This window comes from Sceloporus undulatus, chromosome 3 (genome assembly GCF_019175285.1).
Source record: "Sceloporus undulatus isolate JIND9_A2432 ecotype Alabama chromosome 3, SceUnd_v1.1, whole genome shotgun sequence".
NCBI lineage: Eukaryota > Metazoa > Chordata > Lepidosauria > Squamata > Phrynosomatidae > Sceloporus > Sceloporus undulatus.
The window spans coordinates 8,002,398-8,018,395 of NC_056524.1; the positions used below are offsets into that span (position 1 = coordinate 8,002,398).

The 15,998-nt window shown below is 41.0% G+C and overlaps 2 protein-coding genes across 5 annotated transcripts in view; both read right to left on the bottom strand.

Moving 5' to 3' along the window:
• Positions 1 to 1,252, bottom strand: part of NDUFC2 (NADH:ubiquinone oxidoreductase subunit C2) — a 4,534-nt gene extending 3,282 nt beyond the window's left edge. The window contains exon 1 of the mRNA XM_042461073.1: positions 877 to 1,252. Within this exon, the coding sequence (XP_042317007.1) occupies positions 877 to 1,237 (361 nt within the window). The 5' untranslated portion in view covers positions 1,238 to 1,252. The remainder of the gene's footprint in view (positions 1 to 876) is intronic.
• Positions 1,253 to 3,731: 2,479 nt separating this feature from the next.
• The window catches only part of ALG8 (ALG8 alpha-1,3-glucosyltransferase), a 20,726-nt gene continuing 8,459 nt past the window's right edge, over positions 3,732 to 15,998 (bottom strand). For all 4 annotated transcript variants that reach the window (XM_042459732.1, XM_042459733.1, XM_042459736.1 and 1 more), the window contains 9 exons: positions 15,875 to 15,942; positions 13,657 to 13,783; positions 11,550 to 11,653; positions 10,694 to 10,814; positions 9,186 to 9,325; positions 7,628 to 7,767; positions 6,861 to 6,958; positions 4,831 to 4,903; positions 3,732 to 4,417 (listed from right to left, as the gene is read on the bottom strand). In XM_042459732.1, the coding sequence (XP_042315666.1) occupies positions 4,186 to 4,417; positions 4,831 to 4,903; positions 6,861 to 6,958; positions 7,628 to 7,767; positions 9,186 to 9,325; positions 10,694 to 10,814; positions 11,550 to 11,653; positions 13,657 to 13,783; positions 15,875 to 15,942 (1,103 nt within the window). In that variant the 3' untranslated portion in view covers positions 3,732 to 4,185. The remainder of the gene's footprint in view (positions 4,418 to 4,830; positions 4,904 to 6,860; positions 6,959 to 7,627; positions 7,768 to 9,185; positions 9,326 to 10,693; positions 10,815 to 11,549; positions 11,654 to 13,656; positions 13,784 to 15,874; positions 15,943 to 15,998) is intronic.

Consider the following 15,998-nt stretch of genomic DNA (forward strand, 5'->3'; position numbering starts at 1 on the left):
GCTTCAATGTTGGATTACAACTCTGGAGACCAAGGTTCGAATCGCAGTGCGGCCATGAAAACCCACAATCATAAAAGCTACAAGTTGAGCCTCCTGTATCCAAAGTGCTTTGGAACAGAAGCGTTTTGGATTTCAGATTCATTGGGATTTTGGCATAGCTGCATTTGCCTGTATGTCCATAATGAGGCCTTGTGGGGAGACACAATTCACTTATGTATGACATAGGCCTTATTATACACACAGCCTGTGCGTCATTGTATGCAATACTTTAAATAATGTTGTGCACATGACAAAGTTTGTGTATGGAAACACGGGAAAGCAAAAGTGTCACTATCCTGGTCACTGAACCTCAACAATCATACAACCCTGGTGTAGTGGCTTGAGTCTTGGGCTCCGGAGACCTGGGTTCGAATCCTCTCTGCTCTGCCATGAAACCCACTGGATGACTTTGGGAAAGTCGCACTCTCTCAGCCTCATGGGAAGGAAGGAAGGAAGGCCAGGGCAAGCCTCCTCCGGACAAATCTGGCCAAGAAAAGCCCAGGGGAGGGTGGCCGTAACTTGGAAACGATTTTAAGCAGGCACACCACAACAACAACAACAAGAGAGTGTGGTGTAGTGGTTTGAGCTCAGTTCCTGGCGGTGATAGATTTGCCGCAGGATCTCCATAAACTGGAAGCAGAACAGCAACTGCGGCCAAAGGGGGAGAAGCCAACTGGCAGCCCTTGCCCAGAGGGAGACCATACTTGCCCATAGAGAGCCACGGGGATCTAGCCCCCACCATCCCCTATGGGCCTCCCAATGGGCAAGCCTTCCCCGACGCAGCCGGCAGCACAGCCCCTGAGCATGCACAGAGCGCCCGCCGGGGCCGGGACGGACCTGCGGCCAGGGCGGGCCTCCTGTTGGCGGCGTTCTCGAACAGGGCCCCGAACCATCCCATGAAGGCCCCCCAGACGGAGCCGTGGTTGAGCAGCGGAGGCGGCGGCAGCGAGCGGGCCTCGTCCGGGAGGCGCAGGTAGAAGCTCATGGCCGCAGACTCGAGGCCAGCTTCCCCCAGACAGACGGCGGCAGCAGCGGCAGCGGCAGCAGCAGCGGTGCCCCGGGCCCAAGGGCAAGGGAGGGTCCGTCCTGCAACGCCGCCCCCGCCCTTCCCTTCCCTTCCGCGCCTCGGAGACAAAGGTTCCGCCGCCCTTTGGTTCCTCCTCTCTGCTTGGATCCTACTGGGGCAAAATCCATCCATCTCTCCACATTCGCTGGGGAAGCCACCAAAAGACACAAACAGACAACAGCAACAACAGCCACAAACACGCCCCAGAGAACCTCTCTAGGGACCCCCAGGGCAGGGCCCCCAGCCTCTGCCAAAAGGGGGAACTGAGTCATGATGGAGAAGAAGGGGAAGCCCAAGGCCTTCATGGCCAGCAGGCAGCCATAGCCTTCAGTGGGGTTTTTGGGCCCTGTCTGGGGCCATGTTCTAGAAGGGTCTATGCCTCTCCGGCTATGGGCATCTCCAGAGAGAGGGCTGTGTGTGTCTGAGGTATAGGGTTTTCTAAGTACCAAAGAACCCAATCAAATGAATCAGGACAAAACAAGCAAAGCAGCCCTTTCCAATTTATTAATTAGTCTGGCAAAAAGGGCTGTTTTAGAAAATAATTAAACCCAGCATATCTTATAAATGAATATAAAAGTTACTTATGATTTAAACTATAAAAACAACCCTGTTATTCTTAACATTGCTCCAGTGTTTTATATATTTAGAAACTTAAAGCAAACATGATAAAAAAGTTTATCTAAAGACTCTTTCTTATACTAACTCATATACAGTATAACATTCTCTTTCAGTTAAAGGGCCTCAGCCTTTGACCTTAAGATTAATCCTTTAAGTGATTTTAAAGTTAAAGGAAAAAAACCTTTTAAGGTTACGCAAAGTATAGCCTTTTGTTCTATTAGATATATATTTTGATTATAACAGTATATATGTATATATGTGGATCCTTACCATCCATCCATCCATCCATCCATCCATCCATCCATCCATCCATATTAACCTAATTATAGCATATAATTTCTACTCTATTCATGTGTTTCTAACTCTTCATTTTCAAGATTTAATGTGCAGGTGCAGAATAATCCATTTGTGTGATTCAAAGAAGATAGATAGATAGATCGATAGATAGATAGAGAGATTTCTTCTTCTTTGAATCACACAAACAGGTTATTCTGCACCTGCACAGTAAATCTCGGAAACAGAAAGTTATATATATCCCACTCTTTTCCATGCCAGCCACAGATGCTGGCAAAACATGAGGAATAAACTGTTCCAGAATATGGACACATAGCCCAAAAAACCCATGAAAAACTATGGATGTCAGCCAGGAAAGCCCTCAGCTTCACCTGGACAAGTGTTTTCTCTAGCACAACTTTATGGTCAACTTCCCACAGAATTGCCCTGGAGGACCTAGAGATTCTTTTTTGTTGTTAGCTGCCTTCAGGTCAATCTTGATTCATGCCGACTCTGTGGCTGAGACATCTCCAAGACTTCCTTTCCTCCACTGCTCTGCTCAGGTCCTCTTAAGGTCCTCTGCAAGAGTCCATCCACCTGGCTTTCTTCTCTTTCTACTTCCCTCTACCTTTCCTAGCATTATTGTTTTTCCCAGTGAGTCATGCATCTTCATGATGTGCCTGAAGTACGACAGCCTCAGTCTAGTCAGGGAGGTTTCTGCCTTGATCTGCTCTAGGACCCATTTGTCTTTTTGGCTGTCCACAGTATCCTCAGCACTCTTCTCCAGCCCCCATCTCAAATGAATGGGTTTTCTTCCCGTCTCATTTCTCAACTGCCCAACTCTTACATCCAGGAATCTAGAGAACATATTAATCAAAACCACAAATATTCATATCTGCAAAAGTGAAATCTCCAAACGTAGCCGTGTTAATCCAGAATGGGGTTGCTACTGTGTGCCATCAAGGCGTTTCTGAGTTATGGCGATCCTATCATGAGGTTTTCTTGGCAAGATTTCTTCAGAAGAGGTTCGCTGTTGCCCTCCCCTGAGGCTGACTTGCCCAATCACCCAGTGGGCTTACATGGCAGAGCTAGGATTTGAACCCTTATCTCAGTCATAGCCTAACGCTCAAACTACTACACACTATGCTGGCTCTCATAACAGTATGCAAAGGGATCTTGTAGCCCTTTTTAGACTAACTGAAAGAGCTTTCATAGCCTTGAGTCTATATCCTCAGATGCATGGGGTACAGTGGAAAGTCCTGGGCCAAACCTATATAGGAGTCCGTGAGCATGTCCATAGGAATGCAAACCTTTGTGGGTGTGGAGATGAAGTGACAAGTTCAGTTTTAAATGCTGTTGGGGGACATGGCAGGAGGATGTTACCTAACGGCAAGGAGAGTACATAACTACGGTATATGAATGAGTATTGGAATATAGTGTAGGAGCCAAAAAGAGCGTATGATGAATTGCCCAAGAGAGCCCTCATGAGGCTGGGGGTTTAGCTAGTGTAATGTGTGTAGTGTGCCAGGAAACCACTGTCTCTGTTCAACTCACTGCTGATGGACTACGGCTTTTTGTGGCATGAGAAACAAACATTTTGTAAGCTATCACAGCTAATAAATGTTGAACTGAATCTATTGCTCTATTATAGACAATTTGTCTAATCGTCTTTTAAGAACACAAGCAGAAATGCATTGCAAGATACACTTCAATTATTATTTTTCAAACAAGCAAATATATATAAAAATCTTTTATTTACACTCTTCACCATGCATGATTGCAATTTAGCTTCTTTTCTAGAGACCAGGTCTGAAATACCTGTAATCTTATACATGTAATTATAAGCAAGGAGGTTCATCCATCCATTTAAATTCCAGCAACCAGTATTTGGCACACTCAAACTGAAGATTAAAAAATTATATTAAAAAAATCTTAATTTGAAGTCCTTTTGTAAACAAGGTTTCTTCCGTCAGATGCCCTCATTTCACACAGAAACTGTCCAAGTTTCTTTAAGTATTTTACAGTCCACTTGCTTCCTTCAAAGCCCTTAAGGAAACAGGAGCCATTTGTAGAGCAAGATGCAGCATCGATCAATGGACAATGATCCTGAGTGCCAGATACAGCTACAATTTAGCATTGACTAATTTTCTGAAAGGAGCTCTGTGGACTTGATCCATGTGTAAACATTATTATTCTGCCTTTTGCCTGAAAGTTGGTGGTCTCCTGAAGGCAGAGATGTACAGTTTGAGCCAAGCATACATGATGCCTAGAGCACAATACACAGAGATGAGCATTAAGGGCAGGAAAGGAAACTTTGACATCCAGGCTGTGAAAGGAAACACAATTTCACAGAAAATTTCAAGTGGGATCAACCCAGTGAGGTAGAGAGTTTCCAGCCAGTTAAGCAGAGGCCCTTCTTTCCTGGAGAGAGGAGAAAGGGAATAGAGATGGGATAGAGAAAGTATTTTAATGTTATTTTCAATGAGCTGCTGTTTTCTACAAGCAATGATAAATATTCACAAAACTAGGTTGAAGGATTTTTTTAAAAAATCACTATTACGTTTCAATACGTTGTCAAGCCTCTTTTTCACTACAGTCTTATAATACATGTACTAGACAAGAAATCCCATTGAATATAGTGGGACAAACTTGAGGTGTTCAAATATGTCCCACGATGGTGCACACCTACAGTCTTATGTGGAAGAAAATCCCATGAAACTCAGTAGGGCTAAGAAAAAATCCATGGGATTAGATAGTATGATACACAACCCAAATCCCCCAGGAATTTAGAGAATCATTTCCTCTCTTTCTATACAAATTGTTTAAGTCATTACCTGAATACGGCCTTCAGTGAGGAGAAGCTGTACACTGTGAAGAGCAACATGAGCAGTATTTTAATTGGCAGTTCTGAAATACAAAGAAAGGATGGTAAACTTTATGCACCAGCTTACTTATATTTGAACTAAAACAATAAGGAGGAGAAGGCAATTTCCCTTGTTTTCTGATGATGTATATTATAATACGCATATATCAAGAAAAGGAGCCTGCTGTTTTTACAAATACCTATATAGGCATGTCAGCTAACAAGGCCTCTGACTATGACTAATTTTTTGTATTTGCCCAGCCCTGCCCATCCTCTGTCTAGCTGAAATTCTTAGAAGCACTGGCATTGGGAGGATGGTGAAGGAGGGCTAGAGAAGCAGACCTTAATGTGAGGCTTCAACAGCATGCCTGCATTAAATAATGCAATAAACAAAGCTTAAGCTGGGAAAGAGTGGGATTCTACTACTCTATTCATAATAGAGGCTACTACAGCTGTATGTATTTGCATACAACAGACAAGGTAAACAGCAGCTCCACCAGAATCCCATACTGAGCATGTGTGAACAGCAAAACAGAAAGAAAAAAGAAGAGCAGACAAGCCCTCCTTGTCAGCAACCTCTAACATGTAAAAATGCATTTTTAAAAAAAGGAAAAAAGAAGTAAAAATGCATAAATCTGCAAATTTGACCACTAAAATGGTAATGAAGAAAAATGGAGGCTGGTGAAAGAACCGCTCTTCATTTTTGTTATGTAGGAAGCTATCACTATTCTTTCAATGCTAACTCTTCTTCTGGCACATAATTTTCTGTTAAACAGGTAATGATAAGAAACACATGTCCTTCACCAACTGAGGTATTTTGTTGCTAATGTTAACTGCATCAATATTTTTAAAATAATGTGTTTCTGAAATAATGTGGGAGACTTTTTGATTTCATTTAAAAGGTTCCAGCTAAGTCAAGGAAATACTCCTAGTTTACCTGTTTTTCAGTGTTCCAGCACACATCACAAACATCTCACCAGTAAACTTTCCAACCACCCTGTAATGGATGGGTCATGCTGCTACACTTTCCTGCCTTTTTCTCCAATGATCCCAATCCTCCCCTCCACTTGATTCTCACAATAGCCCTATGAGGTAGGTCAGGCTGGTAGATAATGACTGATTCAAGTCACTCAATGAGCCTCATGGCTCAGTGAAAACTACATCCTGGTTTACTCAAATTCTAGTACATCCCTCTAACCACTACACAACACTGCCTCGTTATCTTTACATTGTGTAGGGATAATTAACATTCCAAGTTGAGGGTGGTGGCGTAGCAATAACCACTTCTTAAGCCCTTGAGAAGTGAGATCTGAACTCCTGACTTTCCACTTTGTAGTTCAGACTCTTAGTCACTATGTTACTAGGGATAGTTTACTCAGGCTGCATTTACAATGCAGAATTAATGTAGTTTGAGACCACTTTAGCTGCTGTAGCTCAATGCTATGGAATTCTGGGATTTGTAGTTTTGTGAGCTACTTAGCCTTCTCTGTCAGAGCTCTGGTGCCACACTAAACTGCAAATCCCAGGATTCCACAGGCTAGAGTCAGGCAGTTAAAGCAGTGTCAAATAGCACTAATTCTGTAGTGTGGCAGCAGCCACCCAGATGAAGAAATATTATGAAGTGATGGGACATCCCAACAATAAAAATGAGCAGCTCTTTTTCCAAATAAGTTAATGGAAACCCTTATGCTACTTTAGGGTTACAAAAATAGAAATCCCATGATGGAAAGCACTTTCTCACTTCATTTAGCACCAATAAGAAATACAAGGGGCAGGAGAACAGTATCAAAACAAAACAAGCTAGCCCCACTCATGTAGCCCTGAGATCACAACCACTGTCCTTCCTTTCTGTAGCTTCTATATTTTCAGAACAGGCAAACCTTCTTTCTGATGTACTTCAATGTAGCTTGGGAAAGTTTGTGTTTTCTGGACCAGTGGATCAAGTCACTGCCCCTAACAAAGTCAAGAAGCATTTGAGGCAATAAGTGTGAAGAAACTTACCTGGTGCTGTGAACAGCAGGGGAAAGAGGGAAAGATGTCCAGTAGTAGCCAGAATAAGATAGACACCAGCATCTCTTGACCTTTCCACAGACAGCAAGCTTTAAAAGAAAGAGACAAACCAGTTTGGGAAAGTAGCCACCAGACATAACCGTCTAATTAAAAACAATAATAATTGTAAGCCACTCTGAGAGCCTTTGTGGCTGAAGAGCGGGGTATAAATACTCTAAACAAATAATAAAGAATCAAGCAAAGAATCTTCCTCTTGAACTCTCTCAGTACTGTTATACCCTGAAAGCATAATTTTGTGCATGTCTACTCAGAAGTTGAGCCCATTATATTTAATGGGCCTTACACGCAGGTAAATATTGTCAGGACTGCAAGTCCACTTGATGAAATGGATCAGTGGTCTAACTCATTTTTCAGCAGTGCCTCTGGCCTACAGTAACAGAGAAAACAAGGAATCATGGGTCCAAATTAATTTCCTAGCTCCTCCGTTCTGCAAGAAGCTGCTTTACATCTTACTTGCTTCTAAAAGTAAAAAGAGCAGAGCTGTTCAAAGATCAAGTTCTACATAGCCAAAAGAACTAGAAATCTGCTCTAAAAAAGACAACAACTGGAATCTTGGAATGACAAGGGACAGTCTACAGTTTCTGGTGTGATTTTAGCACCTATGTCACTAGTATATAGCCTGAATAAAATCTGGCTTGGAGTGGACAATAACAGAAGGCTTCTCGAATGCAATCTGAACTCCTCTCCTGCACACTTACCTCAAAGGGAGAATGGCAAGGAGGATTGCTTTCTCATGCACATGCCAGCCAAACATGAAGGAGCTCAGTGCACAGAGAACCAAGCAGCGCAGGAAGCCTTGGGGCCCTTGGGGTTTAAACCAAAGACAGAAAACAGAGGGCTAGAAATGACAGGCAGAAACAAAGCTTCAGTGGACATTTTGGCATCTGACACATAGGTTATCATTCTATGGTTCTTGTTCCTAGTGTGAAAGGAGCAAATCACTGCTGAGCCCTGGCTTTTATGATCTGCTTGCCGATGCCAGAGAAAGTTACATTACTTTTCAGAGATTCTAGATACATCTACACTACACATCAGTTAAATTAGCATGGCTCCCAAATAATGAACTCTGTAGTTTTGAGGGAGTGTCAAAAAACCCTAACTATTAATTTTGTACTAAACTGTTTTCAAACAGAGGGCTAAAAGAGTACCAGTAGAACAGTCAGAACTCTGCCCCAGATTCCCCGGCATTGCAGATAAATCTAGCCAAATGGGGGCCCCTCTACCTGCTCTCACCCTATGGCCCTCCTGGAGGCTCTGGGCCCTTTTTGGTGTGTGGTCTACCATCTGGAACACTTGACCTTATATGCCCGTGCCTGCTTAGCGCCCCTCCATTCAATCTTGTGTTTACAGTCAACCTACATCCCACCCTGTTCTGTTGCATGTGCAAACAAGGGTCAACCAAGAACAGAGCACTGAAGAACAAAGTCATCTTTCTGCAAATACAGCAAGAGGTATGTATTCCTACAAAATGTGGGCAGAACAGCACAAATATTCCCAATATAGAACAGTCAATCTGTGTACAAAGAAATCCAAATATAGAGTCTGCATTAAATCTTCTAATACTTCCTCAAGGCAGTAATTCTTTTTGTGTGGAAGTTTATAAAGAGAGGTTGCATGTCTATCTGTCACAGAAGTGCTTAACTGTGTATTTCTGCATGGCAGGGGTTGGACTAGATCAGTGATTCTCAAACTCTGGCTTTCCAGGTGTTTGGGACTTCACTTCTCAGAATCCTAGACAACTAGCCAAGATGGCTGAGGCTTCTAAGAGCTGAAGTCCAAAACACCTGGAGATCCAGAGTTTGGGAATCACTGATGGTCCTCATGGTCCCTTCCAATTATTATTCCTTTAGCCAAGTTAGTTTGTGCTAGTCTAACACTGAAAGACCTAGTAATGGAAGAGCTGCCAATGTTAAAACACTCTTGAATCCTTAAAAAATATCCTGATATGCAGAAAATGAGAATAGAGAACTTCTCAATTGCCTGTATCTGTAGCTTAGGAAAAGCTTCATTTATTAAACTACTGCATATCAGACTTTGGTTGGGCTGATGAACTTTAGTAGCCCGGAAGTTATACTGCCAATTCCATTAGCCCTCACCATTGGGAATGATGGCTAAAGGCATCTAGAGGGTGAGAAGTTTCTCATCCCTGAATCAATGCCATAAGGGGAATAAGCCCCAATTTTAATGAAGTGAGATCCCAAATGAAGCTATCCACACCAAATAAGAATTTATCATATCTTAGAGGCTAGGATTTACCAGCATAAAGATGGCAGTGCATGCTAAAGTTGCCAGTGGAGTCACTGAGGGAAGGACAGTGTGTTGAAATTCCTGGACTAGTCCACCAGTCATGATAGCCTTGGGCATCTTTGGTGGGTTGAGGAATTTATATTTCAGACCTGTGGGTTAAAATGAATGTTGTTTAGGAAAATAAACATATCATTTATTAGTTTCTCTCATGAATGTGAAGTCTCAATATTATTTGTGCCCAAGTGATAAAGTTTAGAATCAGAGCTCCTGTTTGTAGTCATTTCATTAAAAACACCAAAGCAGATCTGGCTGAGATGTCACATACAGACAAGATGATCAAACTCTTTAGTTTATATATTTATTTTTATTTAATTTACTTCCTGCTTTTTTCTAGACATGGGACACAGCGTGGTTTACAGCATAGGTTAAAACAAAGTACAGCTAAAAATCTGACAATTAAAAAGTTAATGAAATAAGCTGTCCTAATTAAAATACCAGTAACTTTAAACTGTATAAAAGCACTTCTAAAAAAAAAATAATAAAAAGTATGGCATTCTCCAATTAAAAGATCTTTCTGTATAACCAGCTAATAGCTGAATGCCTGGTTAAGTAACACAGTACAAGATTTTTTTCTCTAAAAATGCCTATACAACAATGGGCCAACAAAACACAATGCAGAAATAATCCAGTTTGAGACTGGTTTAACTGCCTTGCTCAATGCTAGGGAATTCTGGGAACTGTGGTTTTGTGATACACTTAGCCTTCTCTGTCAAAGAGCTCTGGCACCACAATAAACTACAATTCCAAGGATTCCCTAGCACTGAACCAGGATAGTTAAAACGGTCTCCACAACTGTGTTTTGCACCAAAATCTCTCCAAAGCTGGAAAACCCAGCCATCAGGGAAACCTAAGAATCTTCTCTGACATGTAAGAAAGAACTGATGTAGACATCAATGTAAGGCAATGTAAGAAGTAAACCTGTGGTAACGCACGGGAGAAACCTATCTTCCTGCCTAAGAATTTGTGGACTGTACTGTGAGCCATGACACCCACCTGTTTTGGCACATATTTTGAACTTTTCTGATTGGTCTTCCAAGCTAGTCAGATGAACATACAGGTAGTGAACTTTCCATGCAGCTTCTGCATGCAACGTCTGTCAGACACAGTGCTGGATCTGACAAGCCACTTTCCCAACCCTGTAAGTGTCCATATTTCATATATTCCTGTGCGTATTCTGAAATGGTAAGAATGGTGTACAAGTGTGGTGAGGGCTATTTTCTTGTGCTTTCAGAGGATGTTCAAATAAAATGCCCACAACCACTGCTCACTCAGTGAACTGCTCATTCACGGGCAGTGTAGGCCAGGATTAATAGCTGTTGTTGACCAAAAAACCTGGAGGACACCTGTAGCCTACACTGACTGCTGTACTGGCTGATTATCTCTTCAGGCAACTACCTCGAATCAGAATCTTACAACAAGTTTTCTCAGTTCATGTATTCTGGATTAAGGTACTGTACCAATAACGGAGAGAGCTTTGTCTATGGCATTGTAGATAGCCCAGAAGTTAGGAGCCCAGTATGCATGACAAAGGCCTCTCTTGAAAGGGAAGAGTCGAGAGAGGACCTGTGGCAGCTGACCCTAAATGGAAGAAACAATACTGTTAATCTTCTAATAAGGACTTTTAATCACTCACACCAAGAAAAAAACAACACCCTTGTTATATTCAGGACTCAATATGAATTTTTAACTCTGTTTTTATTGGCTATGTCTTCCCCCCTCTGACTTTGTTTTTATTATCATTTATTTAAAATCATTTTAAATTATTCTAAGAGGTCGTGGGTGATTTGGAACCATGTCCATAATAGTGCCTTCTTATGTGTTAGACATATCTTACAAGGCTCTTAGAAGGTTTCCTTGAGAGCTAAGCTTTCCATCTTGGAGATATTTTGGAGTGCAGACATTTTCAGAGGAGTCCTGTACTGTGCTCTTCCTAAATAAGATTGCAATGTGGTAAACAAGGGGAGCTATGTGAGATAAAATCCAGATGAACTACCTTCTCCAAGCTCCTAATTCTCAACACATCTTACAGATGCGAACACACACGTATGTATGTATCTCCCAATTTCAGGGAACGAATGTCCTGCACAACGTCATAATTTGGGAAGAAGAAGTGGGCTCTTTAAGGTAGTACTTCTCAAGTTATCTGATGGGAAGGACCAGCTATTTCCCCCCCAACCCTTCCTGTTGTATCAGGGACGAGTGTGATATTTGTGTAACAAGGGTTTAATCCCCACAGCCTGGAAATTCACTGTGGGCTAAGTTCAGTGAGTGTATTTTGAATATCACTAGTTTAAGAGAGATCAAGGTTCTTACCCAGGCAATAAATGGACCCAGTGAACATGCAGTAACAAAGCATACAATTAATCCCAGGGCAATTAAGCGAAGAAAGCTGAAACTGTGCCATCGGACGGATCCATCTAGAGAAAAATGAGACATCAAAATTAATACAAAAATATACATGGAAGAAACCAATGATATCATGATATCAAAGAACAAGACACTTTGGCTTGCTATTGCATCTGTTTAATTTATACATAGAATATCTCTTATAGAAATGGGCATTAGACATTCTCAGAGGAAGGAATTGTGAAAACTGGGGGAAGGAACACCAACAATTTAAGATATATGTTTGTATACATCTTCATGTTATCTGTTAATTTATGGTGACAGCGTGAATTTCATAGGGTTTTCTTAGGCAAGGAATGCTCAGGTGGTGGTTGTCCTAGTTCCTTCCTCTGAAATATAACCTACAGCACTTAGTATTCATTGGCAGTTTCCCACTGAAGTACTGAACAGGGCTGACTCTTTTTCACTTCCAAGATCAGACAGAATCTGGTGCCTTTAGGATATGTAGACTACATTAAATTACTAGCAGAAAATAACAAAGACTCAGGAAAACTATTAATGAATATTAAGGAAGAAAGTGCAAAAGCTGAATAGCAGCTGAATAGTGAGAAAAGAAAAATAACAAATGATTTACATAACTTCAAAGTGGATGATAAAGACTTCATAAGAAGATCTTTTATACTTTGGCTCTGTCATTGACTGATTGCAGTCAATGAATCAGAAGATTACAATTTAGAAGGGCAGTTATGAAGGAACTAGGTAATATCATCAAGTGCTAAACTACAGTTGTCCCTCTTTATCCACAGATTCTTTATCCAGAGTGTCAACCATCCACAGCTTGAAAATATTAAAAACAAACATAAATTCCAAAAAGGAAAGCATGATTTTGCCATTTTATATAAGGGACACCATTTTATTATGCTACTATATTTAATGGGGGCTTGAGCATTATGGATTTTGGTATCCATGGGGGTCTTGGAACCAAACACCACAGAATATTAAGGGCCCTCTATATATAATTAAATACTGAAGTTGGAATAATCCATGCCATCATATTCCAAAATCCTATACAGTGGTGCCTCGGGTTACGAAATTAATTCGTTCCGTGGCACCGTTCGTAACCCGAAAAGCCTTCGTAAGCCGAATTGCCATAGGCGCTAATGGGGAAAAGCCGCGATTCCGTGCGAAAAAGCCGAAAAAAAGCACCAAAAGTTTTTTCGTAACCCGAAAAAACATTCGTAACCCGGAACAATGTTTTCCTATGGGATTTTTTCGTATCCCGAAAATTTCGTAACCTGGGTATTTCGTATCCCGAGGTACCACTGTATAAGACCATCAAAAGTACACAGTGAAGAAAGCTGAAAATTAGAACATCAGTTCCTTTGAAATGTGATGCTGGAGGAGTTCTACAGATATCACTGACTTCCAAAAAGACAATTAAAATGGGTCTCCAGGAAAGTCAAGCCTCAACTCTCACTAGAAGCCAAAATGATTTAACTGAGGCTATCATACATAGGACATATCATGAAGTGACATGAGTCACTGGTAAAGACGATCAAGTGGACGGCAGTAGGAAAAGAGGGAGACCACACTACACACGGATTGATTCAATCAAGGTAGCCATAGCTGAGTTTGCAAAACCAGAGCTGATCTGTTAATGACCAGAGAATATGGAGGTCTTACTACAAATCAAAGTCAATTTACAGTAAAGAACAAACAGAACCCTATTCTAGTTATGCTACCATCACAGATTTCCATTTATGTAATGTTCTGAAAACCCATGGGTAAAGTTCTGTATAATTTTCTACTTATATAAGATTAATGAAGTCTTCCTTCTAGTTACTACTTGTTCTATTGAGCCCTGATGTAAGAAAACAGGATTGTAGGAAGCAATAACATTGTATTATACTGATGAGGAATGCGTGCTAACATACCTTCCCTTAACCCGCATGATACCACTGGGAGGATTTTGCATTCTCTTGATGAACTATTTTGAGAACACACTTATGCCATTCAACTGTCAGTTCCCAAACCCCTTGCTGCTCTTCAAATTAAGAAATCATCCACAACATGCCTGGATTATTTGCAGTGAAGCAGTAGGATCGAAGTAGGTACATGCCATATGCTGGGGCTACGTAGAGGTTGATGTGCTTGAGGTATAAGAGAATAGCAAAGAGAAAAGCTCCTTCTAGATGCCTTTTCTGAAAGAAAGCAGGGATGGGGAAGATAAAGGTGGTTATTTAAGGGAATCAAGTGTCAAAAGCGTATACAAAATAATGCAGAACAAGAGCTGGGCGAGTTATCTGTTGCTTGAGTGGGTGCTTTAAAAAAATGAAAACAGAAGAAAGCCCACAAACTAAGCCTGCTGACATGTGCAGAAGATGGTCAGGACATGGCAAAGCATCTATTGAATATCTGAATCTAATTTCTAAAGATTCTGCCCACGTGTATGCCAAGTATTCTCTACTCTGATTGGCAGGAGCCTATCTTCAAGACCTATCACAGATCTTTCCTAGTCTATTACTTGAGATCCTTCTCTTTAGAGATAACAGGGACTGAAGTGGAAACCTTCTACACGCCCTGGATGGGATTTACTTCAACACGAGATGGAGTCCCAGCATAATACCGCCCATGCCCTTGATGAATATACAGCATAAACTAGTTTGTGGCCTTGTTCTACAACACCCACGAGAGAACAAAATTATTCAGACTCATCAAGCGCAAATGTACCAAGCAGTTTTGTCTCAGATGGAGTAGACAGATATGCAGAGTGGCCTTGCAATTAGGGACTTGTAAGGCAAACTTGTAGGGTCACTGCTTAAATACAAAGGTTATTTAGTTATTTTTATTATTAAAATAAATTTTATTAACACAACTTTCATTCAGCACTTAAACCAACAAAGATAAAATCAGCAAACAAACACTAACACATAATACAAAAAGAAAATAAGACAAACAATAAAGACAATCAAATATCTATTCCCCCCACAGCTCCATGCTTAGCCTCAGAGGCAGGTGGGAAGCCTTCCCTCCATTCCAACTGTCATTGCCCTGGTCTCAGAGGGGGAGAAGAACTGGCAGTATCTGTTGGACTTGATCCCCTTTCCCACTGCCATTTCCTTCTTTCTCTTTTGTGTCATGTCTTTTTAGATTGTAAACCTGAGGGCAGGGAACTGTCAAATTAACAATCTGTAAACTACTCTGAGAGCATCTATTTCTGAGGAGCGGGGGTATAAAGACATTAATTAAATAAATAAAAATCACTTTCCAGTTTATATATTAAAGGTTATTTATTAAGAGATTTTTTTCTCTATCCATTAAGATGTTTACTTGGTAATGAATGAGGAGCAATAATAAAATATATAATAACAACCCTGTAAAACAGCAAAAACCTACAACTAGAAACAGTAGCACTGTAGAAAATCTCACATTTTTTAAAAGTGCAAAGGCTGTTAAAATAAAGGTATGCACTGAAAATGTGACAATACAGGCTCCCAGTCAGCCTCAGGCATGGGAATCCTAGAGATTAGGGTCCAGCCACTAAACAGCCCCTCTCTTTCACAGCCACCTGCCTAACCTCACTTATGTACTTGCACAGCTGTTTGTGTAGCCCTTATCTAATACAAACTCCTCAGACCATCCTTTTTCTCACAGAACAAAAAAGAGGTAAACTTTCTCTCCCAAGAGTTTCTAGGACTGGCAATTCATGTTTAAAATAAGCCACAGAGACCCCCCATACAGCTGTGTCCAAAAATGCCCATTTTTCAAAACCAGAGGTGGGCTTTGGGCTTTTTTGTGTTTGCAATCCATGAAGCCTCCAGTGGGTTTATGGGTCCAAAAAGGGGTCCTTGGACTCCTGCTGTAGCTGCATGCAGTTTAGACACTCACATAACAGATTATATTATCATTGTAACTGTTTTATAATCATGGGGGTTTAGTCTGGCATCGTTATACTTTTAATCATAACTTAAGGATAATGAGCAGCATAAATGCCCTTTATTGATCCCACTCTTAAGCCACAGCTAAAGCTCAGTGTTTCTATTAAACTAGTAATGTTTAAAGTTGATTTGGGATCCTGGACTAAGTGAGACCCTGTATTAATAGCAGTGCCAACACAATATTTAACTACTGTCAAAGTGAATGATGGAAGTCTCCCCCTTGAAACAATCTATAATCCTCCAGCTGCCTGATCATGATTGTCTACTCTTTGTTGCAAGCTACATTTGTTGTGATACTCTGCCTACAACAGATATTGAATACCACTTACTCCTTCTAGAATTTTTATGCCTTACCTGAAATAGCCTTGCAATGGACAGAAGCATGAATCCAAAAAGGAAGCCATTATACTGAAAGTGAATATCTGAGATTGAGTCAAGGGAAGATATCCATTTTACAAAAATATCCCAATTGAGGCAA